Source organism: Achroia grisella, unplaced genomic scaffold (genome assembly GCF_030625045.1).
Source record: "Achroia grisella isolate CSIRO2021 unplaced genomic scaffold, CSIRO_AGI_Agris_v1 utg149, whole genome shotgun sequence".
In the NCBI taxonomy this organism is placed as follows: Eukaryota; Metazoa; Arthropoda; class Insecta; order Lepidoptera; family Pyralidae; genus Achroia; species Achroia grisella.
The window spans coordinates 3,649,422-3,676,632 of NW_026712644.1; the positions used below are offsets into that span (position 1 = coordinate 3,649,422).

The 27,211-nt window shown below is 35.5% G+C and overlaps 2 protein-coding genes across 2 annotated transcripts in view; one reads left to right on the plus strand and one right to left on the minus strand.

Annotated features, from left to right (window-relative positions):
* The window catches only part of LOC131855729 (synaptic vesicular amine transporter), a 98,319-nt gene extending 71,406 nt beyond the window's left edge, over positions 1-26,913 (minus strand). The window contains exons 1-2 of the mRNA XM_059207027.1: positions 26,820-26,913; positions 25,329-25,412 (exon numbers count right to left, since the gene is read on the minus strand). The gene's annotated coding sequence lies outside the window, so the exon portion shown is untranslated. The remainder of the gene's footprint in view (positions 1-25,328; positions 25,413-26,819) is intronic.
* Positions 1-27,211, plus strand: part of LOC131855730 (probable serine/threonine-protein kinase kinX) — a 29,364-nt gene extending 2,153 nt beyond the window's left edge. The window contains exons 3-12 of the mRNA XM_059207028.1: positions 2,405-2,605; positions 4,360-5,472; positions 6,395-7,324; positions 12,968-13,195; positions 14,227-14,369; positions 17,021-17,162; positions 18,059-18,250; positions 24,293-24,495; positions 26,303-26,458; positions 27,009-27,211. Coding sequence (XP_059063011.1) covers positions 2,405-2,605; positions 4,360-5,472; positions 6,395-7,324; positions 12,968-13,195; positions 14,227-14,369; positions 17,021-17,162; positions 18,059-18,250; positions 24,293-24,495; positions 26,303-26,458; positions 27,009-27,054 — 3,354 coding nt within the window. The 3' untranslated portion in view covers positions 27,055-27,211. The remainder of the gene's footprint in view (positions 1-2,404; positions 2,606-4,359; positions 5,473-6,394; positions 7,325-12,967; positions 13,196-14,226; positions 14,370-17,020; positions 17,163-18,058; positions 18,251-24,292; positions 24,496-26,302; positions 26,459-27,008) is intronic.

Here is a 27,211-nt window from a genome sequence, read left to right on the forward strand (position 1 = left end):
TACTTATAAGAGCTAAGAGAACATTACACACTTTAATTTCAAATTTCATTTAGTCGTAACGAACTGACCTCGTCCTGACGTTTTTGGCTGTTGAAAAATATGGATTGAGTCATATACGAAATTGCTATACTATTTAAACAGAGTCCATTTGTGTATTGTTAATTTATTATATTCTAAATTTATAGTATATGCATGTGCAATTATAAATAAATAAATCAAGCGACATCTTTAATATCCCTAATGTTTGGTTTAAGAAAAAATTCTGAATTCTTTTTTGAAATCTTATAACCATAGACACATATGAAGTCTACATAGAGTGAAGGAAGTTTAGTATTATGTTCACAGAAAAAATAAACTTGAGAATTCCTTTTGAAATCTAATGACCATAGACTCTGATACGAAGTCATGGGCGAAGGAAGTTTAGTAATACATTCACAGAAAAAAATAATCTTTTTGAAATCTAACGACCATAGACACAGATACGAAGCGTGAGTGAAGGAAGTTTAGTAATATATTCACAGTAAAAATATACTTGAGAATTATTTTCGAAATCTAATGACCATAGACACAAACTATAGACACGCTTCTCTTTTTCCTTTTCCAATGTAACGAAATTATTTTTGAAATCTAATGATCATAGACACAAACTCTACACACACATCTATGCCTTTCCCACTGACAAAATATATTTTCCTGTTTACTAAACCATAAACAAAAGATATTACTATTAAATGCGGTAAAATGGTGTGTTAAATATGCAATAATTTTAATGTTAATCAATTTATTATCAATTCCTTGGAAATCATATCTCTCACTATATAACTAATCACAGAATAAAAATTATTTATAAACATACTAGCTGTGCCCGCGGTTTCACGCACCTGAAATTTATAGCCTACATATTCTGATGTATAAGCTACATTACTGTTAAGTTTCATCAAAATCTGTCGAGTAGTTTTTGTCTGTATGTAATATTGAAATAACCGTTTTTTACTACATGCATATGAATATAAATACAGTACATATACCAAAAAAACACTTTTTACCGTTTTTGTCTGTCTGTTTATTTGTTCCGGCTAATCTCTGAAACGGCTAGACCAATTTTGACGAAACTTTTATTGGCAGATAGCTGATATAATAAGGAGTAACTTAGGCTAGCTTCATTTTAGAAAAAAATCTTTTATTTAAGACAAGGAAAGTTAAATTCCACACGGACAAAATCGCGCGCTAGTAAAATAATAGGTGTGATACAGTGAAAGTACCAGGATAACATGAAGTTACAGGCAGTTAGGTGATGTGTTTGGTACTGTTCATGTATATAGGCGACGGTTGACAATCTCTATATATTATAGAACCGAAGGTCTTCTAAGTATTGTGCACCCGGCCGCGATAACGGTATACGCTGGCGGGGCACCAGTGGAGGATGATAGGATGAGTATGAGGTCAAGTCAGGTGGAAATTTCTTAGGGGAAATTGACAGTTTCTTAGAGGGACCGGAGGTGAATCTGACATAGAAATTTGCCTGCAATGGAGTCTTCTTAAAAATCTTCTGAACTCATTTCAAAAAACATTATAAAATTGAAAAGTTTATAAATGATAATATTTTTGTAGAAGAAATCTAACTTAAAATTCATAGCGCTGACAATGTTATCTGATTGCACAAAGATTGAATGCGTAGCGGTTTCTATGTTGATTGTCGCATGCATTATTAATGTGTATTTACTTAAAACAATATTTATTTAAAAGTGCAACATGCAAGTTTCTTGCTCATCCGTCTTGTGATGAGACAGCATTCCGAATGAGCGGTAGAATAAAAAAATATGACTATCGAAAAGTGCTTATAATAATAATAATCTTAGGACAATTCACACAGCGCCATCTAGACCCAAGTTAAGCTAGCTAAACCTTGTATTATGGGTACTAGACAACTGATACAAATATATAGATTTTTTCGTAAATACATACATATTGTACATAGAAAACACCCAGACTGATACAAACAATTATACTCATGAATACAAATGTTTGTGCCGTGCGAGGAATCGAACCCGGGACCATGGGAAGAAAAGTGATGTGCTAAACCGCTAGACTACCGGGGTCGCCAAATATAAAAATAAATGGTCTGTAATATATAGAGAGTGTCAACCGTCGCCTATATACATGAAGTACCAAACACCACCCAACTGCCTGTAACTTCATGTTATCCTGGTACTTTCACTGTTCTTTCTTTCTTTCACTTCCTATTTTATACGAGGATGGTAACAACCTGGACCGTCCAATATGGCGAATAAGACGGAGAGTACATCGAGGCCATCCTTATAGATTATTAGAATAAAGTAGTCTTATTAGGATAAAGATTATATCTAGATTTATTAGAATAAAGATTATTTCCATTTCTTTCTAGAACAATGAAGTCAACGGAAAACACGACGAGACTAACGCTGACGCCACAAAAACTGCAGCACAAACTCTAACACCCGGGACTGAAAGAGAAACCTACAACGATAATAAAGGAAGGTCCAGAATACCAACGTCGCAGTTCAGACAGGCCTTAGAAAAGTTTAAAAATATCAACCAGGACGCTAATGAAAAGAAAAATGATGCTGCAAGTAAGGTATACCATCAATTCACATTATTTTTTAATGAAAACTAGTTTAAAAAACTAAAATTGAGCTTGAGGTGAGACTTCGCTTCGCTTTGTGTGATCTACCGATTATACAACGGACTTAGTTCTGCGGAATTGCTCGACATGATGCCTACGGCTACCTTTTACCATCGCACCGCTCGCCATCGATAGGGAATTCATCCCTACACGCTAGAACCTAAGTGGTTTCGGACAGTGGGGTTTCAGAGATCTCCCTCCCGCGTACACTTAGATTGGGAAATGAACTTCCTGTCGAGGTTTTCTGACGAGACTACAGCATGGGGTTTTTCAAGAAGGGTATATTAAGGTTTCTTAAGGGTCGGCAACGCGCACGTGACACGCCTGGTGTTTTAGGCGTCTATAAGCTACGTTCAAATTCAAATTCAAAATATCTTTATTCATGTAGGTCTATTACAGACTCTTATGATATGTCAAGTCGACCGTCATTTCGGAATGATATCGAGATGAGAAGAACTGACAAGAAACTCAGCTCGTATTTTTTTCAAATAATAGTGGAACATGTTTATGATAAATACAGTTATTAAAATTCAAATTTGGGAGAATAGAGTGACCACCAGTATATGCTATCGCAAAGAATAAAAAATTTAATCAGTGTTCACAACCTGAAACCGTTAACCATTTACCATCAGATGGGCCGTATGCTTGTTTCCCAACATAGTAGTTTATAAAAAAAGATCCAACAACCTGACAGCTTGTTCGTGATCGGATTGGATGGTAAGTGGTAACCGTCGCCTATATACGGGGTTCCACTGAAAATCAGCGTCGTGGCATTTGTCATGGCATAATGCTGAGATGGGTCCCTTACACACAGATCAGTACACAGTGACGCGGTGACGATGCTCCGCAGTGGTGTATAGGAAATGCATTTTACTTTATTATTATTACTTAGTATTGGTTTATTATTATTATTATTATTTATTTGTTTGTTACTATTTTGTTCCTTTATTTATTTATTTTTTTGTATATAATGATTTCATCTCTAATGAATTGTCTTTTATTTACGTTTATCTTATATAATCATTTATGTGCAGCTGTCAGCATAGTTTTTATTGTGTTGTGATGTGTGATGTAATAAATGTTATTCTATTCTATTCTATTCAATTCTATTCTATTCTATTCTATTCTATTCTATTCTATTCTATTCTACATAAACAGAATTACAGACATCACGTTATTCTGAGATAACCGTGATACCACTCATGCATTGCCATTCCCGATGACTTTTTTCGTACCATTCCAATGCTATTGGCCGAAGCTGGCCTTCATCGAACGATGGGGGTGAGTGTAGATGGCACTCCAAACCAAAGGAAGGACTTATGGAGCGGCTGAAATCCAACTCCCGCTTGACGGATACGACTTTCGTCAACATCGCTAAGGGCTAACTTCGACTTAGGACGTCGTAATATCGATTCCTGTTTGAATTATTGGGGAATCGATCGGAGGGAGCCCAGAGGACTAAAGAGAACTTCAATGTCCTATTTCAAACTATAGCCGAAACAAATTCAGCTGCTTGGCGGCTGAAATAATTTCATTCAATGTATTACTCTTAGTCATTATGTACTATTTCATTAAAAAAAGTTGGATCACAGCTTTTTTCAGTTCTTCTCGCCTATATTCTGAACTGACGGTAGATTTGACTTACCATAAGCATCTGTAATACCTACATGTATAAAGATATTTCAATTTCATTCCAGATTCCAACACCTTCGAAACGTTCATCCTTTCTAAAACCTAAAGAGGTTAAAATTACAACACCGCCCAATACACCTGCACCTGCTTTTGACGAAGGTCATGAAGTGGAAGACGAGTTTGATAAAATATACGACGAAGTTATCCATCATGAGCCAAAACAAGTTACTGACAATACTAGTGACAATATTAAGGATTCAGTACAGCTTGAGGATGAATTCGAGGAAATAATTCATGATTATGAAGACAATAAAGTACAACCGATTGATATTAATAAAGTTAAACAATCAAGAATACCACAAATATCAAAACGAGGCGATGATGACAACAAATTGCAAACAAACAACATTCCTGCACAGATGGTAATTGAGAAATCTAAAATAAATGATGCTAAAATCGATAGTAAAATACCAATTAACAGAAACTTGCTACAAAAACAAGTTAGAGATGATGTGATTATTAGTAATACAGATAATAAAGGTCCAGTAACTAGAGAAATACCACAAAAACCACCTCGAATTAGATATAGCTCTAAAGATGATGAAAAACAAAGCAATAACAATAAACCTAATAATACTGTTGATGCGCATACAGAAAATGAAACTACCGCTGAAACATTGGCTCCAGAAGATACTAATATTAACAATAACTCTACGGGTATAAAGTCATCAGAACAGTCGAATATTAAATTGACCGAAGCTGAACCAGTAAAAGTGGCAACACAAGAAGATATTGACAGAATTACAAAAGACAATATTGAAAAACGCCAAAATGATATTACTTTGAAGATAGAAGAAATTGTCGAAACACCATTAGTGATGGAAGTAAATGCTATTATAGACATTAAACCAGAATCAGTTGATATAGAAGACAACCAATCTGCTACAGAAAATATTAAACCTGCAGAAGATAAAGGCGACAACTCTGTAAAATTAGAAGCAAACGTAGAAAATGATAAAGAAGGTGATGACTCAAACTATACTCCAGGCAAAGTCAGTAAAATACTAAGCAGATTACGATCTTTTGATAAAATTGATGATACGAAACAAAGCAATAATGTTAATGTAAAGGAAACACCGAAAAGGAAATCAGTGTTGTCGAAGATAGCAATGTTTGAGGTAATGTTTAATTTCTATACTTATAGTCGTATTTTCAATTAGACGAAGTCAACTGATGTTTACAATGTTGTCAGTGTTATGTGATGAAATAAAAATAGTGTAAAATACCACTAATAAAAATACGACTATAGTAACACGATTTTTTTATACAGTACAACATCTGAAGAATTGAATAAAATAGAAATAATCTTTATTAAAATTAATTAATTTCTATTCTATTTTATTCTTCACATAATGTGTGAATAAATATTAGTGTTTTTTAATAGTCATATAATATTCTTCTGATTCTACCGCTTTGAGGGAGGCCTATGTCCAGCAGTGGACGTCTTCTGGACTGAGATGATGATGATGACGATAAAAGCTACTAGTAACTCTTTTCAGTGAATAATGAGGGCTAGTAACTTTATTGCTAGGACTGTAACATGTTACTCAACCCTTACGCGGTCCCATTGGAAGCCATCGTAGTCCTCCGGAATGGCAATGCATGACATCATAATATATTTATATTGTCACATAATGTCTCACGATCTCGGTGGTCTAGCAGTCCAGCACACCGCTTAACATTCGATAGTCGCGGGTTCGATTCCTCGCACGGCAAACATTTGTATTCATGAGTATGATTGTTTGTATCTGTCTGGGTGTTTTCTAGGTATAATATATATTTAGTTATGAAAAAAAAATCTATGTATTTGTATCAGTTATCTTGTACCCATAACACAAGCTTTAGCTAACTTAACTTGGGTCTAGATGGCGCTGTGTGAATTATCCTGAAATTATTATTATAGGAATTTTATCACTAATCTTCAGAGGTGCAGTCAGCTTGTTTGCACATCAGTTCTTTAAAAAATATATATACACGTTCAAAATAAATTATATTATACTTTAAGGTTAATACTTTTAAGTTCTATATTTCTATTTCAAGCGTCCAGACGTTAAAGCACCACCTAACCCTAGACTAATTCAGAATGGAATACCGACTCGTAAGCCACTTGAAACAAAAACTGATTTTATATCACATGAAAGTGTATATGTAAAACCTATAATAGTCGATGAAGTCCTAAAAGCATCAATACAAAGAGATTTACACTCTAATATCATAGAAGTTAAGACTGAAACTAATTCTGAAGCAATAAATTCAAAAAACAAAGGGGAAATAGTTGAAGAGACGATCAAATATCAAAAAATTGAAGTTGTCGATGCTAAAGTTAGTCAACCTATTGCTGAATCGATTGACCAACCTTTAGTTCTAGATAATAGTATTCAGCTAGTAGAAAATGCAACCGAAAATCTACAAGATATAAGTCAACCTAAAGAAATTCATATTGAGACTATTCATAAAGATATTATTACGGAACCAAATAATACAATTGAAAATGAACCTATTCTCGTTGAGAATACAGTTGAAATTCTGGAACCGATAAAAACAGAGTACTCAGAGCCGTTACCAATTAATATTGAAGAAAAGAAACTAGAAATTAATATCAATGACAATAATATAGTAATAGACGAACTCGTTTTAGAACCAGTTGAAAATAAACGTACAGAGTATGAAAATAACGTTGAAATTTCAAATTCAGACGATGATTCAGTATTTTACAGGACTGAAGATCCTAATCAGACGGAAACAGTACGCAGAGATTCTAAAAGTATAGAAGAATATAGTAGGGAAAGACCGAAATCTGTTGCAGAATTAGATTTAGGAGAATCTGTTAAGGGTAAAGTTCATGAGATGATAACAAAAATAAGAATGAACTCCTTCGAAACTGGAGAAGTTCAAAAGAAGGAAAAGGAGATAGAAGTGCACGAGAGACCGAGGAAGAAGTCTGTGTCAATGATGATTGCCTTATTCGAAGTAAGAATCATTTTTTATTCATCTATTTCATCATAGGATTCCTCTTATACTTCTCTTATTATATCATAGCATTCCTCGCACGGTGCAAACATTTGTATTCATGAGTATGATTGTTTGTATCAGTCTGGGTATTTTCTATGTATATTATTTTATATGTATATATTTTGAAAAAAAAAGGCATTTAAGTGTTTATATCATATATCAGTTTTGTAACCATAACAGAGAAACTGCTTAGCTTGGACTTACATTTATTTTTATTAAGGTGTTTGGGCTTAGACCTGGTGACTTATGTGCTTAGACTTGGTGCTTAGACCTGTGCATTATGACCTGTAGAGATCTATTGTTTTTTTTTATACTACGATGGTGGCAATCAAGCATACGGCCCATCTAATGGTAAATGTTATGGTAGCCTATGAACGCCTGAAACACCAGGGGTATCACGTGCGCGATGCCCACTGTTCTTGTCTCTCACAATGTTTATTTGATATTAAAGTTCTGTATACAAAAAATATATAATAAAATTCTTTGCAAAAAATACAATATATGAAGTATAAAAGTATATGGCCAGTACGTCAGCAACACCCACACTTAAGAAACCTTAACAATGTACTTGTCCTTTTGTTAGAGTTCGCTACTTAGATCCGTCTAGGATATTTGGATGCCGCTGTGTAATTGGTCCAGGATTACCATCCTATAAAACTAGCTGTCCCTAGTCCTAGAACGAAAACTGTGACACGAGAATTTTATATATAAGATATTAAACGCTTCTTAATTACTATAATATTTAGGTTACATAGGTTAGGCTTAGGTTATAATTTAAAAAGATATTATGCGACGAAGGACGTAGTATTATGATAAATGTGAATAAAAATGACATCACAAAAAATGTCATTATGAAATAATGTATGATATCTCTTTAAATTATAACCTAAGCCTAACCTATGTAATCTATTAAATTATAATTTCGTTAAGTTTCGCCAAAATGCATTAAGTAGTTTTTGCTTGAAAGAGTAACAAACATCCATCCATACTCACAAACTCGCGTTTATAATGTTAACTAGCTGAAAACCCGGCTTCGCTCGGATGAAATGTGGGTAGATATTGCTATAGTCATCGGTTCTCATGGAATATTAAAAGTAAGCATAGATTTGTAACGCTCCGTTCATTGTGTTTAATAAATACAGTAAATAAATGCAAAAGTTTTTATACAAATTATTTTTATTTTTTTGTAAAACTTTAAGTTGGGCTAAAAAGGACTTGTATCCAGAGCCGTGAAACAAATTAATAACAAAAAAATTGCCAAATTTGTCTCGCAATCGGCCAATTTCAGGTTTAAAGAAAAAACACATACTCTTTTATCATAAAAAAGTGTCAAAAACAATATTTTCGCGAAGCGTCAACGACCGAAGAAATTGCTAGTGAAATGAAAAGATGGCGACTGCGGTTTGTTTGTCAGTGTCATTAGAATTTAACGAAATACTCCATAATCCGAATTTTGCGGATATATGTCGTCGACTCGAAATCAATATTTTTTTTATGTTTTGTTATTCACATAGTTTCGTTCGAGTCTACCGTACGCCTAGACGAAATTATTAATATAGATAATAAGATTGATACAGTGAAAGTACCAGGACAACATGAAGTTACAGGCAGTTAGATGATGTGTTTGGTACTGTTCATGTATAAGAAGGGTATATTAAAATTTCTTAAGGGTCGGCAACGCGCACGTTATACCCCTGGTGTTTCAGGCGTTCATAGGCTACCATAACATTTACCATTAGATGGGCCGTATGCTTGATTGCCACCATCGTAGTATAAAAAAAAACAATAGATCTCTACAGGTCATGATGCACAGGTCTAAGCACCAAGTCTAAGCCCATAAGTCACCAGGTCTAAGCCCAAACACCTTAATAAAAATAAATGTAATATATATATATATATATGTTTCAGGCGTTCATAAGCTACGGTAACCATTTACCATCAGATGGGCCGTATGCTTGATTGCCACCATCGTAGTATAGAAAAAAACTTCCGCGTTTACAGTGAAAGTACCAGGTTAACATGAAGTTACAAGCAGGTGATGGCTTTGGTACTGGTCATATAGGCGACAGCCACTCTTCTATATATTATAGAACAGAATGTAAAGATCTAATGGAATGGGTGCACCATTCCATTAGGCCTTCGCTAACTGTTATTGTACGCTGGTGGAGCACCAGTGGAGAATTATATAATGACCTTGGAGCCAGATCAGTTCCACCCTCTTAAAAAATAATAAGTGTGATACAGTGAAAGTACCAGGATAGCATGAAGTTACAGGCAGTTAGGTGATGTCTTTGGTACTGTTCATGTATATAGGCGACAGCCACTCTTCTATATATTATAGAACAGAATGTAAAGATCTAATGGAATGGGTGTACCATTCCATTAGGCCTTCGCTAACTGTTATTGTATGCTGGTGGAGCACCAGTGGAGAATTATATAATGAATGACCTTGGAGCCAGATCAGTTCCACCCTCTTAAAAAATAATAAGTGTGATACAGTGAAAGTACCAGGATAACATGAAGTTACAGGCAGTTGGGTGATGTCTTTGGTACTGTTCATGTATATAGGCGACGGTTGACACTTTCTATATATTAAAGAACCGAAGGTCTTACACAATGGAATGATGGACCCGCCTGCACTAACGGTACACCCTGGCGGGGCATCAGAGGAGGATGACAGGTTGAGCGAAGTCAGGTCAGATCCATGCTCTTATCAAATAATAAGTGTGATACAGTGAAAGTACCAGGATAACATGAAGTTACAGGCAGTTGGGTGATGTGTATAATAACTTTCGCGTTGTATATTACTAGCAACATTCATTTGCATTACTGATCAGTCTCATGTCAGTATCACTGTGACATTCAAAAACTAAAGTCGTAACTGTATTGTGGTGATTTTTGTACGTGTTTCGTGATTATTATGTTTTGGACAGTGTGCAAATTGAGTTTACTGTTCCTAATTTTATTCTACGTAAGTACAAGTATCATTACATAGTATAAAACAAAGTCGCTGTCGCTGTCCGTCCCTATATATGTATGCTTAAATCTTTAAAACTACGCAACGGATTTTGAAGCGGTTTTTTTTAATAGATATACTGATTCTAGAGGAAGTATATATAGTCTAATACATGTACACCCGCGCCAAGCCGGGGCGAGTAATAGGACGGATATTCTAATTAGTAATTAGAATATCCGTCTTTACATCCATATTTCTCGTTCTTCTTGTGATGAGTCTGCGTTCCGAATGAGCGGTAGAATAGAAAAAATTGACTATTCAAGTGTTTATATTAAGTTTATTTGATTTTTTTATTTGTATTTGTATAATCTATAATGAATTCTCTTTAGTAGTTTGTATTCACACAAATTTTGAGCTAAAACTGTTAAGTTGCTCAAATGTTTGTTTAAAAGAGCAATACACAAGTTTCTTGTGTTGAAACTGTATTCCAAGTAGATAGTGAAACATATGATTATTCTATTCTATTTATGTTATATTCTATTCTTATATCTATATTCTATTTTATTCTTTGCTATTTATAAATATATAAGTTTTATATCAAATATATTAATCCTCGTAAATTGCATCTACCCACTTTTTTACTCGTTTTCTTCGTACATCGTAACTATCGCTTGTAAACTTAAAATTGATTGTTGATATTGTCTGTACTAAGAAATGATACAATAATTTCTTTTTATCATTATTACATAGTATATAACAAAGAATAAAATTGAAGAATGTAATAAAATTACTCAAAGAGATCCTACAAAATTGAGAATGCCTGCAGTAAATAGTGCGCTATTTCATTAAAATTGTAGAATAATGTGTATAAAAATTTACAACAAAATACCTCAAACTATTAGAGAAATGTCTTTTGAAATTTTTCAAAATAGATTACGCAACTGGTTAATTGAGAGATGTTTTTATACAGTAAAAGAATTTTTAAATTTTGATGGTAAAATTACGAAAGTTACGAATTGGATTATATTAATATAATAGTAATGACATAACAGTACTAATATTGACATATAATGACTAAATAATAATATAGATATAATAATTTCTTAAAATTGTATAATGTAATATGCTATCTGAAAGACAGAATTGTGTAATTATTTACAGAAGCATAACTAATATAAAATTTTGCATGTCTTCATATAAGACGGATTGTATGGAACCATATGTACTTTATAACATCTGTGCACACCACATTTCTCGCAAAATAAAATCATTTCATTTCAAAGTCTTTGCAAAGCTTATACATCAGAATAACACATAGATTATGTTATCTGTGCTCATAGTATTAACATCGTGCATACTGCCATAATGTGCTCATCGTCCTACTGCGGCTGCGCGCCGTCCGTATATTTTGACTCTGTGGCGCGTTGCGTTTGGCGCGGGAAAAAGAATCTACAATTTAACTTCTTCTAAAAACATTCTTCAACTATTGTACTTCTGATCACTAATTTTTGTATACTGTTCTTCATTACTATATATAGCTGTAAATTACTATTATTACAATAAAAAACAAAACTGGCATATAAATAAAGACATATCGCAAACATTTCATCATCATTGCCTTGCCTTTATCCCATTATTTGGGGTCGGCGCAGTATGTCATTCTCTTCCACTGCTCTCTATCAGTCGTCATATCTAAACATACTCTTCTTTTATTCATATCATCTTTCACACAATCCATCCATTTTTCTTAGGGCGTCCCCTCGCAAACATTTAAATAATTTAAAAACATATGTAAATTGGGTGAAATACAATTAGTCAGATATAAAATAAAAAAAAATAGTATATTAATAAACTTTTAAAATTGACCATTATTACATAGTATAAAACAAAGTCGCTGTCGCTGTCTGTCCGTCCCTATGTATGCTTAAATTTTTAAAACTACGCAACGGATTTTGAATCGGTTATTTTTAATAGATAGAGTGATTCAAGAGGAAGGTTTATATATATAACATGTACACCTGTACGAAATCGGGGCGAAAAGCTAGTTATGATATAAATATTATATATATATGTATATACAATTGTCGTGTCGTGGTGTTTGTTACTATACTCCTCCGAAACGTCTTGACTGATTTTTATGAAATTTTATATGCATGTTCAGTAGGTCTGAGAATCGGTTACTATTTATTTTTTATACCCTAAGTGATAAGGGTTGTTCTAAGTATTATTATTACCCCCAAATATATATATTTTTTATTTTTTCGACATAACATTTTCATTTTATTTCAATATGATATAGTATTGAAAAATAATATCTTGAATTTTATTTAACACTAGCTGTTCCCGCGACTTCGCGTGAAATTTAACTTTATTTTTCAAAAATAAAAGTAGCCTAATTTACTCCCTATTTCATCAGTTACCTGCCAAAAAAAGTCCCGTTAAAATCGGTGCAGCCATTTCAGAGATTAGCCAGAACAAACAGACCGACAGACAGACAGACAAAAATTTTAAAAAGTTATTTTTTTTTTATGTACTGTATTTATATTCATATGCATGTAGTAAAAAACGGTTATTTCAATATTACAAACAGACACTCCAATTTTATTTATATGTATAGAGTATAGATTTGAATGATTTTGTTCCAGCAAAAAACAACAAAAGTCCAGTACGGTAGTAATCATCCAAACATAGAGCGAATCCACACAAAACCTACCGTTACCGTCCAGACGGTCAGCCTCACCGACGAGGAGTACGACCAGAGAACTGCAGAGTTGACCAGCGCGAAACTGCAGTATGGCAGAGCGATGAATATGACCTACTTGATTCTCAGGAATGGAGTTGAGATGCCGGTTTTGGCTTTAGGAACTGCCTTGGTAAGTATTTTTAGGTCTTTAGTTGTTTTTACAGGAATACTCGTGAACGAGTGCTGCTTGTAGGGACTGGTCTGCTCTAATCACTATGACTGATTTCCTCTTATTAATTGTTTAACCAGTTGGTTATATATTCAATATTTCTTCTATTTGAGTATTTAATTGAATTAGTGCTAATTGGTGGTTTGTATTCACACATTTAAACTTAAAAATGTAAAGTAATAATAAAATTATTTAAAAGAGCAACACGCAAGTTTCTTGCTCGTTCTTCTTGTGAAGACAGCTTTCCGAACGAGCGGTAGATTAAAAAATGTAATGACTATTCAAAAGTGCTTCAATGTAAGTTTATTTGAATAAATGATTTTCTATTCTATTCTATTCTATTCTAATAGCAAAGTTAAATTCCACGCGGTGGAAGTCGCGGGAACAGCTAGTAAACTAATAAAATTCGACAATAACAAATTAATTTTCGGAATTCTCTAATGCTGTTGGCCGCAACTGGCCTTTACAGCTTCACCGGACGTTAGGGGGCGAGTGCAGTTGGCACTCCAAACCAAAGGAAGGACTTATGGAGTGGCTGAAGGCCAACTCCCGCCTGACGGATACGACTTTAGTCTGAGGGCACCACTAGGGGTTCGAACCTCGGCTCAGGCCGTCGTAATTTCGATCCCTGTTTGAATTGGACGGGGGATCGATCGGAGGGGACAAATTAAATGAAAACTGAAAATGATTCAGGATAACTTATCTATACATATAAATAAAATTGGAGTAATATCTGTTTATAATATTGAAATAACCTTTTTTTACTACATGCATACGAATATAAATACGGTACATACATCAAAATATTTTTTGTCTGTCTGTGTGTTTGTTCCGGCTAATCTCTGAAATGGCTGAACCGATTATGACGAGACTCTTATTAGCAAGTAGCTGATGTAATAAGGTGTAACTTAGGCTACTTTTATTTTAGAAAAATTATAATTATATATTAAATATGTTTATTATTATCTGAATATAGATATTTTTTCCTTCAGATGGACAAACGTTTAATCCGACATATAATTGGGGCTGCTATTGACCTTGGTTTCCGTGCCATAGACACCGCATACATCTATGGCAACGAAGCGGAAGTCGGGGAGGCGATCAAGGCCAAAATTGACGATGGTACAGTCACCAGGTTAGTTACCATAGACAATTTAATAATATTTTAAAAATTACGAATTTTTAATGTATTAGAGCAAAACAAAATAGGTCCAGAGTTTTTCGGACTACTCTAATGCTGGCCGCAGCTGGCCTTTCCAGCTTCACCGGACAATAAGGGGCGAGTGTAGATGGCACTCCAAACCAATGTAAGGACTTAGAGCGGCTGAAGGGCCAACTCCCGCCTGACGGATACGACTGAGGGCACCGGCTAGGGGTTCAAATCTCAGCTCGGGACGTCGTAATTTCGATACCCGTTTGACTTGGACGGGGACTCCATCGAATAGGCGGCCTAATATGAAAATTTTACGTTCTATTTTTTATGCCAAATATTGTTTAGTGAAGGCTTTACTTAGTTGCGTATGTGATTACTCACACTTCCAAATTGAGTAGGGCAAAGTAGGTCGCCCTATCAACGAGGTGGGGCCTGCCCTAACACCATCTATAGGGCCCGCCAGAGTCACGGTAGAATACGAGTACTAATGCAACATCACGACTCCGGCAATGACGCTCGTAGGTACACCGTATAGTTTTCTAGTGGGTAAGGATTTCCTTCAAAAAAACCCTCCGTAAGAGGTATGACACTCTTACACTCACAGAGTTTACGCTCTTTCCTGAGGAGATAAAAACCATCGCTCCTAAGAATATCCTTCAATTCTTGTCCCTAACGGATCTAGGTAGCGAACTCTGAAAAAGGGCGAGCACAATAGATCTATGTAGGTCGCAGTGCTACAGGTGCTACAAACATCTGAAAATAGGGGGGAAATGTGATTGTTAGTAATGTGGACTAATGATCCCATTACTAGCAATGTACCATGTCAGCTCTCCACGTTCCCCCTGGAAACCATCGTGATAAATTCCCGGTGAATTTGTCACGATGGGCTAACTGACCTGACCTCATGCACATCTTATCATCCTCCACTGGTGCCCCGCCAGCGTAAACCGTTAACGCAGGCGGGTGCACCATTCCATTATCATCCACAAAAAAAAACATCTGAAAATAGCCCAAACAACCCAATAAAAAAAAAAAGGGATGAAGAGGGGTTTTCAATATTTTCCACACTATAAAAAAAGTGTCTGCTTGTCAAATCAAAATCTCAATCTATAAATATAATAAAATTGGAGTGTCTGTTTATAAGAAGAAGTAACCGTTTTTTACTACATGCATATGAATATAAATACGGTACATACATCAAAATAACATTTTTTACAATTATTGTCTGTCTGTCTGTTTGTTCTGGCTGATCTATAAAATGGCTGGACCGATTTTAACGTGACTTTTATTGGCAGGTAGCTGATGTAATAAGGAGTAACTTAGGCTACTTTTATTTTAGAAAAATTTAAGTTATATTCGAGTCGTGGGTACAACTAGTCAAAAATAAAAAATTGACGGCCTCGGTGGTCTAGTGGTTTAGCACACCGTCTGACAGATGGTCGCAGGTTCGATTCCTCGCACGGCACAAACATTTGTATTCATGAATACGATTGTTTGTCCCGGTCTAGATTGTATCTATGTATAATATGTATTTACGAAATATATATATATATATATACATATATATATATATATGTATTTGTATCAGTTACCTAGTACTAGTACCCACAACAAAGGCGACCCGTGACACAGATTCTTCGGATACCTGGTACAGGCACCAGTTCTCCACAAAACTGTATTTTAGCATGGAATTTTACATGCCTCAAAGGCTCTGCATCACTGATTTTGTACGTCATTACATAGTATAAAACAAAGTCGCTGTCGCTGTCCGTCCCTATGTATGCTTAAATCTTTAAAACTACGCAACGGATTTTGATGCGGTTTTTTTTAATAGATAGAGTGATTCGAGAGGAAGGTTTATATATATAATACATGTACATCTGTGTGAAGCCAGGGTGGGTAGCTAGGAAAAATTAAAATAAAGTATTTCATATTGTTTTATTCACAAATGTAACAAATCTCGTTACACACTAGCACGTTAATAGTAATTACATTTTTAAGATAATTATGTCACAATTACAATTTATATATTCAAAATAATATATAACATACTTGCTGTGCCGGCAAACGTTGTTTTGCCTTGAAATAAAAAAAAAATTAGGGGTGGACTACCCCTAACATTTAGGGGGATGTAAATTTAGGATTGTATGGATTTTTGTATGTTGTATCATAAAAAAATGGATACTAAAAATTTTGTCTAAAAAATAAAATAAAAAATTTAGGGGTGGACTACCCCTAACATTTAGTGGGATGAAAAATAGATGTTGGCCGATTCTCAAACCTACTCAATACGCTCACAAAATTTCATGAGAATCGGTCAAGCCGTTTCGGAGGAGTATGGGAACGAAAACTGTGACACGAGAATTTTATATATAAGATATATAATAAAAGTCACTTAATGGAAAATGTCATAATTTTAAATTGGAATTCAGAAATTCCGTCACATTTTAAAAAGGATGCTGCTCGATATATGATTTTATTTTATTTAATATGATATTATTTCAATTATCTATTTATCTATAATAGACTTTTTTTTTATTCTTACATTTATTTAGGGACTTTTATCATAATATATCACATATCTTCTTCTATAATAGACTTAAATGAAAAGGGTATCTTAATTTTGTTTTCAGAGAGGAGCTTTTCATCACATCGAAGTTATGGAGTACGTACCATCGACCTGACCTGGTGGAGGTGGCATGCCGAGCGTCCCTGACTGCGATGCAGCTGGATTACTTTGATTTATACCTCATCCATAACCCCATGTCTTTTAAGGTAAGAAACATGCTTTTAATCTTATTTATTTACTAGCTGTACATGCGACTTCGTCCGCGTGGAATTTAACCTTATGTTTTTAGAATAAAAGTAGCCTAAGTTACTCCTTATTACATCAGCTACCTGCCAATAAAAGTCCCGTCAAAATCGGTCCAGCCATTTCAGAGGTTAGCCGGAACAAACAGACAAAAATGGTCAAAAATTATATTTTGATGTATGTACCGTATTTATATTCATATGCATGTAGTAAAAAACGGTTATTTCAATATTACAAACAGACACTCCAATTTTATTTATATGTATAGGCTACTAATTGCCCATATTATAAATACCTTATAGACTAACATACATATATATGAAAGGCCAGCTGCGCTCGCGGTTTCACTCGCATGAAATTTATAGCCTATATGTTATTCTGATGTATGAGCTATATTTCAGAAAAGTTTCATCAAAATCCGTTTAGTAGTTTTTGCGTAAAACAGTAACAAACATCCATCCATACTCACTTTGGCATTTATAATATTATCTAGCTTTTGCACGCGGCTTTGCTCGCGTTAATTTATCCCATAGGGGTGGAATTTATCAAAATCCTTTCTTATACGATGCCTACGTCATAGTAGTTTATGCATGCAAAGTCTCAGTGCGATCGGTTTAAAATTGACAAAGTTTCATACAAACTTTCATCCCCTATTTTATCCCCTTGGGGGTAGAATTAATCAAAATCCTTTCTTAGCGGATGCCTACGTCATAACATCTACCTGCATGCCAAATTTCAGTCCGATCCGTCCAGTGGTTTGGGCTGTGCGTTGATAGATCACTATGTCAGTCAGTCACCTTTGAGTTATATATATGTGTATATTTAGATTAAAATAATATTAGTGTTGTTTAAATTAAAGGAAGGTAAGGCACCTATACCAAAGATAGCAAACGTGATTCAATACTCTGAGTATGATTACTTGGACGCCTGGTACGGCATGGAAGAGCTGGTGGGGAAAGACCTGGTGAAAAGCATCGGAGTCAGCAACTTCAACTCTATCCAGCTCACCAGGATACTGGGGAGAGCGAAGCTCAAGCCTGTTATCAACCAGGTATAGCTTTTTTTATTTACACCATCAGTTTCCCAGACTGCTCCTGGTAGCTTGACCACCATTTTTTTTTATTAAATTCAAACTTCAAAATTCAAAATATCTTTATTCATGTAGGTCTATTACAGACTCTTATGATATGTCAAATCTACCGTCAGTTCGGAATGATTTCGAGATATAAAAATCCTTGTAATTTTTATATCGGTTTTTTGTCACTTGATTGGACTTCTTTGTTGTGATCTATGGAATATAGTTACCTAGATACATCAATATAATAATAGCAATTAATAATGTCTAGTAAGACAAACTCAATATTGTGTACTAAGCACTGCCGTGTCTAAACTGTGTCACCCCACCTTACATTTTCCTATTGTTATTTAGTATATAAGATCAATATTTCTATGTACGTACGTACAATGTTGACGACCTCGGTGGTCTAGCGGTTTACGACACACTACTTTACGACCGATAGTCGCGAGTTCGATACCTCGCACGGCACAAACATTTGTATTCATGAGTAAGATTGTATGTATCGGTCTGGGTGTTTTCTACGTATAATATGTATGTATTTACAAAAAAAAAATCTATGTGTATGTATCAGTTGTCTAGTACCCATAACACAAGCTCTAGCTAGCTTAACTTGGGTCTAGATGGCGCTGTGTGAATTGTCCTGAGATTATTATTATTATTACTAGCTGACCCGGCAAACGTTGTATTGCCATATAAATTAATATCGTTATTAAAAAATAGGGATTAATGATAGAAGAGTGAAAATTTAGGATTGTGTAGTAAAACGTCAGATCATTCTCGAACTGATTTTATTTAATGAGGTAATTCTATATACTAAAGCAACACAAACCGTGCAACATACCCACATAAATTAATATTATAAAATTATTACTACATGTATCCCTTAAAGTAATAACGTAATATATTCATGAATAAGCACTATTTCTAAATCTGAAATAGGTTATTAATATTATTTTATACATATATATATTCAACATGCCACTTTCAAGATTCTAATATCGTAATAAATATTATCTATAACACTTACATACAGGTGATATATGTATACTTACAATACAACTAAGCAATTCATTTTTTATATCATTGAACTTTTAGAATAACACTTTTAAATAATCTTATAATTTTAAGCAACACTGAATCATCGTAATTTATTGTATATGTATTAAAATTTTAATTCCAATACTTACTACTTAATTATACATTTTTTTTATTTCATGCTTAGCTACGGCTGCCGCCTGTCTGGGGGTACGCTTCTGGTTTTTACAATTAGACAAATGGTTTTTTACAAGATCTTGTTCTGTATTTGCTGTATTTTTATCTACCTTTTGATATGAATAACATTCGTCACCCTCACTCTCCGCACTTGACCATCTTTCCTCGTCTCCTTCTAGATTATCACTTTTGCCCATTTCAGTTTTTGCAACCTGTATCAGGTGTCGCCTATTTCGCCTGTAACGCCTACCCGAGTCATCACTAACAAAATACGATCGCGGTTGTGATGATCGTGCATCCACTCGTGCCCTTTTTCGGTCGTTTCCGTATCCATCTATCATTATAACAGATTCCCCCGGCCGTAATTCGGGTAAATCGCGTGCATGTTTGTCGTAGTATTGTTTATTATTATTCTGCTTACTTATAATAGTTTTATATTGATTCGTATTATCACGAAACGGATACAACTTACAAATGTGCGACGGTAACCTGGTATTTAGCCTTCGTCCCATTAATAATTGTGATGGAGCGTCTATACCATCTCGTGGAGTCGCTCTAAAATTAAGAAGACCCAAATAAAAATCTGTACCCGACTTCATGGATTTAATGAGAATATTTTTAATAATCTGTACACTACGTTCACTACGACCGTTCGATTGAGGATAATTAGGTGAAGTAGTAGTGTGGTCGAAATCCCAACTTTCACTAAACATTTTGAATTCTTTTGAAGCATACGCCGGACCGTTATCAGTTACGAGTTCCTGCGGTATCCCGTGCCTAGAGAAGTGATCTTTCATTGCGAGAATTACAGCTTTACTATTGATACTAGTCAGCGGACTTACTTCTATGAAGTTTGAAAAATAATCGACGAGTAAAAGAAAATATTTTTTACCGCATTGGAATAAGTCTGAGCCGACTTTGGCCCAGGGCAGGTCCGGTATGTTGTGCGGCACGAGCGGCTCCCGCGGCGGGCGGTGGGCGCGCTCGACGCACGCCGCGCACCGGCGCACGGCGCGCTCCACGTCGCGAGACATGCCCGGCCAAAACATCACGTCGCGCGCGTGCCGCTTGCACCGGTCGATTCCCATGTGACCGTCGTGCACCCGCTGAATCATTTCCGCGCGCAAACTACGCGGTATATACACCAGGTTGTCTTTAAAAATTATACCGTCTATATATTCGAAACTTTCGTTATATGACCACTGACTACGAACTAGTTCGTCTACATCAAATTTATTACTCGGCCATCCCCTCATTATGTATCGTATTATTGACTTACATTCATCATCTTTCTCAGTAGCATCGCGCACAGCTCTTATTTTACTGTCACTGAATCGAATATTTTGTATTAAAAAACAAGACTGTTCTGTTATTTCGTCTGATATATGATCTTTCATTAATTCGCTTAACGGTGCTCGCGACAATGCATCGGCGATATGCATATATTTGCCCGGTTTATAAATGACTTTAAAATTATATGCTTGTGCGCGAAGCATCATCCGTTGTAACCGAGCCGGAACAGAATTCAAAGATTTATTAAATAAGGCTTCTAAAGGTTTGTGATCTGTTTCGACTACTACATTTTTTCTGCCAAAAATATATTGGTGAAACCGTTCTAAAGCATATACTATCGCCAACAACTCTTTTTCTATCTGTGCATAGCGACTCTGTGTTTCGGTGAGCGTTGAGGAGGCGAACTCGACCGGACGGCCTCCCTGAAGCAACACTGCGCCGAGCGCGCACGAACTTGCGTCCACTGATAACACGACCGGTTCTGTCAACGAGTATAAAGCTAGCACAGGCGCACCGCACACTAATTCTTTTAATCGCTGTACAGCCGCGTCGTGTATGGAGTCCCACTGCCATACTGTGTCTTTTTTTAATAATTGACGTAACGGGGAGGCTACCTGAGAATAATTAGGTATAAATTTTGAAAGATAATTTATCATTCCAAGAAAACGTTCTAATGACTTCCGATCCTGTGGCTTAGGCATGTCCTTAATTGCTTTTAACTTATTATTGTCTACATGCATACCTTCTGAATTAAACTTGTGTCCTAAGTAAGTAACTTGTGGTACACAGAATTCACATTTAGCTCTGTTAAATTTTATACCAACTTGACGTGCCCTATCTAGTAACATTTTTAACCGTTCATCATGCTGTGTCTTATCAGATCCCCAGACTATAATGTCATCTACGAATGAGTCCACGCCTACGAGGTCCTCTAAGAGCTCCCGTACCTTTGCATGAAACACTTCCGAAGCGCAGTTGATACCATATGGTAAACGCAAAAATTGGTATCTGCCAAAAGGCGTTCCAAACGTACATAGGTCTGCGCTTCGGTTATCTAGCTGAACCATCCAGAAACCAGAACGAGCATCCAGTTTACTAAAAAATCGTGCTCCTTTCAATTTCGCAGCTATCTCTGTAACAGTCGGAAGGGGATAATGCGCGCGGTGTACTACGCGGTTTAGTGATCGAGGATCTAGGCACAAGCGAATGCTGCCATCTTTTTTCGCCACTACAACTATAGCATTCACCCACGGTGTCGGATGTGCTACCTTTCTAATCACCCCCAGATTCTCCATTCGTTCTAATTCTAAAAATAATTTATCCTTGACACCTAAAGGTATTTTTCTCACTGGACACACTACTGGTTGTGCTCCTATTTCTGTGATAATACTGTACTTACCTGGTAACTTCCCTACACCTTGAAAAAGATCATCATAATCGTCTATATTTATGGCAAATATTCGTCTTACTAAACCTAATTCATCACAAGCATTTTTGCCCAATACACTCTGACAATTTTGATCAGAGATTATAAAATAAAGATTGTATTTACGATTTTTATAAATCCAGTCGATATAGCAAGACCCGATGATAGGAATATAATTACCACAAAAAGACTGTGCTTTAGTTTTGTCAGGAGACAGACATGAAGTATTCAAACCCAAATTTAAAAAAGTTTTAATTGACATGACGTTTAAATCCGACCCTGTGTCTAATTTGAATACTTGTTTACTATTATTACTAACTAATGACAAGGTTTCGTACCACTTACAGTTCTTATTGCCAGAATTTCCGTCCAGTGTAGAAACGTAATATAGTTCCTCGTCACTATCACTAGCACTTTCTTTTATATGATATATTTTATTTTTATAACGCTTACCCGGACACATCCGTTTGAAATGGCCTATTTCATGACACGAAAAACACTTAACACTTTTGGCGGAGCACTGTGAACCTCCTTGACAGCGCGCCGAGCCACAGGCCGCACACCCGCGAGCCGCCGCCGCCGCGCCGTCCGCAACAGGCGCGCCCAGCCGCCCGCGGCCTCGCCTCGCCTGGCGGCCGCCGCGCGGGTACCTGCTGGCTCCCCATTGTTGCTCCGTTCGTGCTCCATATACTACGTCCACAGCCGACGATGTGCCCGCTTCGGTCCCACACTTGGCGTTTTCTATCTGACGTTGTTCCTCCGCGGTCATCTCACTGGCTTGACAGATTTTCACGGCACGTCCCAGGTCGAGATCGTCTTCTCTAAGTAGACGGTCACGCAGCTTGCTGTCGGTCACACCACACACGATTCGGTCACGTATGAGACCTTCCTCCAGATGTTCGAATTCACACGACTGCGTAAGAAGCTTCAGAGCGGTCACATACTCATCTATAGTTTCACCTCTCTCTTGGTTTCTCGTGAAAAATTTGAATCTAGCCATAGTGGTGTTCTTTTTCATACCAAAATGTTCGTTAAATTTATTTATGAGAATATCAAAGTCCTCCTGATTTTCATTTTTATCGTATTTAAATGTTGTGTATATGTCGTACCCGTCGGATCCAATCAAATTCACCAGTAAACTTGATTTGACATCCGTACTCTCTTTATAAACTCCAGAGGCCTTCATAAACACCATAAATTGTTTAGACCATTTTCGCCACGCGTCGGATCTTGCAGCCGGACCACCTTCAAGTACTAATTCCGATGGTGGTCGTGCGTGTTCCATGATTATTATAACACTTCACTTACTGAACTTATTTTTTACAAAATTACGCTTTAAAGTATAAAATATCAGTACTTTTAGAGTATAATAATGTTATTTTTCGTAAGAACACCGCTGTCACCATGTAGTAAAACGTCAGATCATTCTCGAACTGATTTTATTTAATGAGGTAATTCTATATACTAAAGCAACACAAACCGTGCAACATACCCACATAAATTAATATTATAAAATTATTACTACAGATTGTATGTGTTTTTTTAATGAAAAATTAATATAATCCACACAATAAAAAATTTTTTGAACAAATAAAACAAAAATTTTTAGGGTAAACGTCCCTTGACGCTTAGGAGTATAAAATACATTATAATTTAGTTATAAAATCATCTAAAATTTCATCAAAATCGGCTAAGCCGTTTTGGAGGAGTATAAACACGGACACCTGTGACACGAGAATTTTAGATATTACTAGCTGTCCCGGCAAACGTTTTTTGCCATATAAATTAATAACGCTATAAAAAAATAGGGGTTGATGATAGAAGGGTGAAAATTTAGGATTGTATGTATTTTTGTATGTTGTATCATAAAAAAATAGAAACTAAAAATTTTGTCTAAAAAATAAAAAATAAATTTAGGGGTGGACTACCCCTAACATTTAGGGGGATGAAAAATGTTGGCCGATTCTCAGACCTACTCAATACGCTCACAAAATTTCATGAGAATCGGTCAAGCCGTTTCGGAGGAGTATGGGAACGAAAACTGTGCCACGAGAATTTTATATATAAGATTATAATATTTTCAGGTGGAATGTCATCCATATCTATCTCAAGAAAGATTACACGAGTTCTGCGAGCAGCGAGACGTCAAACTCACATGTTACGGGGTACTAGGCTCTAAAGGGACCCCTAAAGAGTATAGGAGCGGACTACAGCCTATAGTTGATGATCCCCTGGTCAAAGTTATGGCGGCAGGTCTTAATATGACCATAGCGCAGCTACTTCTCAGGTAACTGTACTCCTAGTACATTGGGACATTAACATCAAAATACGAAAATACCTCTGTCAGAAGAAATTAAAGATATGTGGCACCAAACTTCCATTGTAATTATCCCTATTAGAATAGAATAGAATAGAATAGAATAGAATAGAATAGAAAATCATTTATTCATAAACTTAATTTAAGCACTTTTGAATAGTCAACATTTTTTTTAAATCTACCGCTTATTCGGAAAGCTGTCTCATCACAAGAAGAATAAGCAAGAAACTTGTGTGTTGCTCTTTTAAACAATCCTTGTAAGTTCACATTTTACAAGTCGAAACGTGTGAATACAAACTACCAACCAGCACTAATTTATTTAGGCTCAAATATAAAAACACAATAGATTAAATCAGTCGTAGTGATAAGAGCAGACCAGTCCCTACAAGCAGCACTCGTTCACGAGTATCATTGTATAAGCTAAACATAGTTAGGTGAAAATCGAGTTATTTATCTCTAAAAACAGACCAATACAAATTGTGTAGGATATATAATAATCATGGACAATGTACAAATTATGAAAATGTACAAGCTTGTGTTATTCTGATACATAAGCTGTAAAGTTTCCTCAAATAATTTCAGTAGTTTTTGCGCGAAAGAGTAACAAACATCCATTCATCCAACTATCCATTTATAATCACAAACTTTCGCGTTTATAATCTTAATAAGAATAAGCTTTATAAATCTTAAACATGTACATAAAATATAAAATCTAATAATATTAATTTTTAAACAAAATGCATTGATGAAACACGTGAAATCTCTAGTGAAATAATTAACGTAAGAAAAATATGAATACTCACAAATTTGCGCGCATTTCTTCGTTAAATATGGCGCGATGATAGTGAAATAGCGGGAAAAACAAGTCTGGTAAAGGCAGTAAATAACTGTAACAATAGAGTCAGCTGAATAATATACAGGCCCCCAAGATATAGGCCTGACCTAGTTTGGGGACTACAGATAATAGAAATATATAAAAATTGTATTATATTGTAAACATGTAAATGTAAATCTATATATTATTATTGTATACTAAATAAATAAATAAAAAAAATAAATTTATAATAGAGAGGAACGAAATATTTACGGCAAAATTTCGATTAAAAATGTACCTACACTTGTCGAAGTCAAAATAAAACAATTTGATTGTGTGCCTACACTTGTTAAAGTAAAAATAAATCAAAAACATCAAAAATCTTGTATAATCCTATATTATTTTATTAGGTACAGAGTAAATATAAAACAAAGTCGTTGTCGCTGTCTGTCCGTCCCTATGTATGCTTAACTTTAAACTACGCAACGGATTTTGAAGCGGTGTTTTTATATAGATAGAGTGATTCAAGAGGAAGGTTTATATGTATAATACATGTACATCCGGGCGAAGCCGGGGCGAGTAGCATATTATAAACGCGAAACTTTGTGAGCATGGATAGATGTTTGTTACTCTTTCACGCAAACACTACTGTACAGATTTTTACGAAACTTTACAGTAATATAGCTTATACATCAGAATAATAAATAGGCTATAATTTAAAACGATATTATGTAAATTGGATGAAATATAATGAGAAATGTCAAGTAATTTTGCGCGGGTCAGCTATATACATATATATATACATACATATAATATATACCTAGTACTATACTAGGTATATATTATATGTATATATATATGTTATTATATATATATTATATATTATTATATATTATAGGTATATATGTTACACAATTTATAAAAAACAAACAAAGCCACTGACAGGCTTTTATTTCTTTTCAGATACCAAATTGATTTAGGACGCAGCGTCGTCGTGAAAGCGTCCACCGGAGCCCACCTGTGGGACAATCTGCAAGCACTGGAGCGGAGCTTGATCCCAGAACAAGTAGAAGCTCTAAATGCTTTGAATAAAAACAAGAGAACGTACACTTTCGCTGGGTAAGTAGCTTACAGTAAGTTTTTACACGCACACGACACCGTCCTCACCGGCGAAGACAACGACCTCTACCACACAATACCGCGCGCTCCACACCGGCGACCCCGGACGCCCCTCAAATCGAAATTACGGCCTGAGCTGAACTTCGAACTATTAGCGGTGCCCTCAGAATAAAATCGTATTCATCAAGCGGAGGTTGGCCTTCAGCCGCTCCATAAGTCCTTCCTTTGGTTTGGAGTGCCATTTGCACTCGCCCCCTATCGTCCGGTGAAGCTGTAAAGGCCAGCTGCGGCCAACAGCATTAGAGTAGTCCGGAAAAAAGAAATAGTCTATTGAAAAGTGAAACAGCAATAAAATACTTACTACTACTTAGTCATGATGCCTAAATACTACAAAATTGCAGCGCATGAATATCACAGGCCCTACGTAACAATCCGTGACACTGTTCATGTAAAAAACCACGGCTGCCACATACCATCAGATGAGCCCTCAGTTTGTTAGCTAGTACAGTTACATAAGAAGTTTTTTTAATGTTCTTTTTTATATTCACAGAATGGGCGAGACTCACAGGAACTACCCGTTCAACATTCCGTTTTGATATTCCTGACCAATAATTTGTTCTTAGTTTTTGACAGTCTATATATTTTTTGACATTAACATTGTATATTAAAAATTCAATGACATTTTACCTAATTAGTATTAAGGATTTAATTATCGGTATAAATTCTTTTTAAGAAAATTTTGTGAAAACAGGC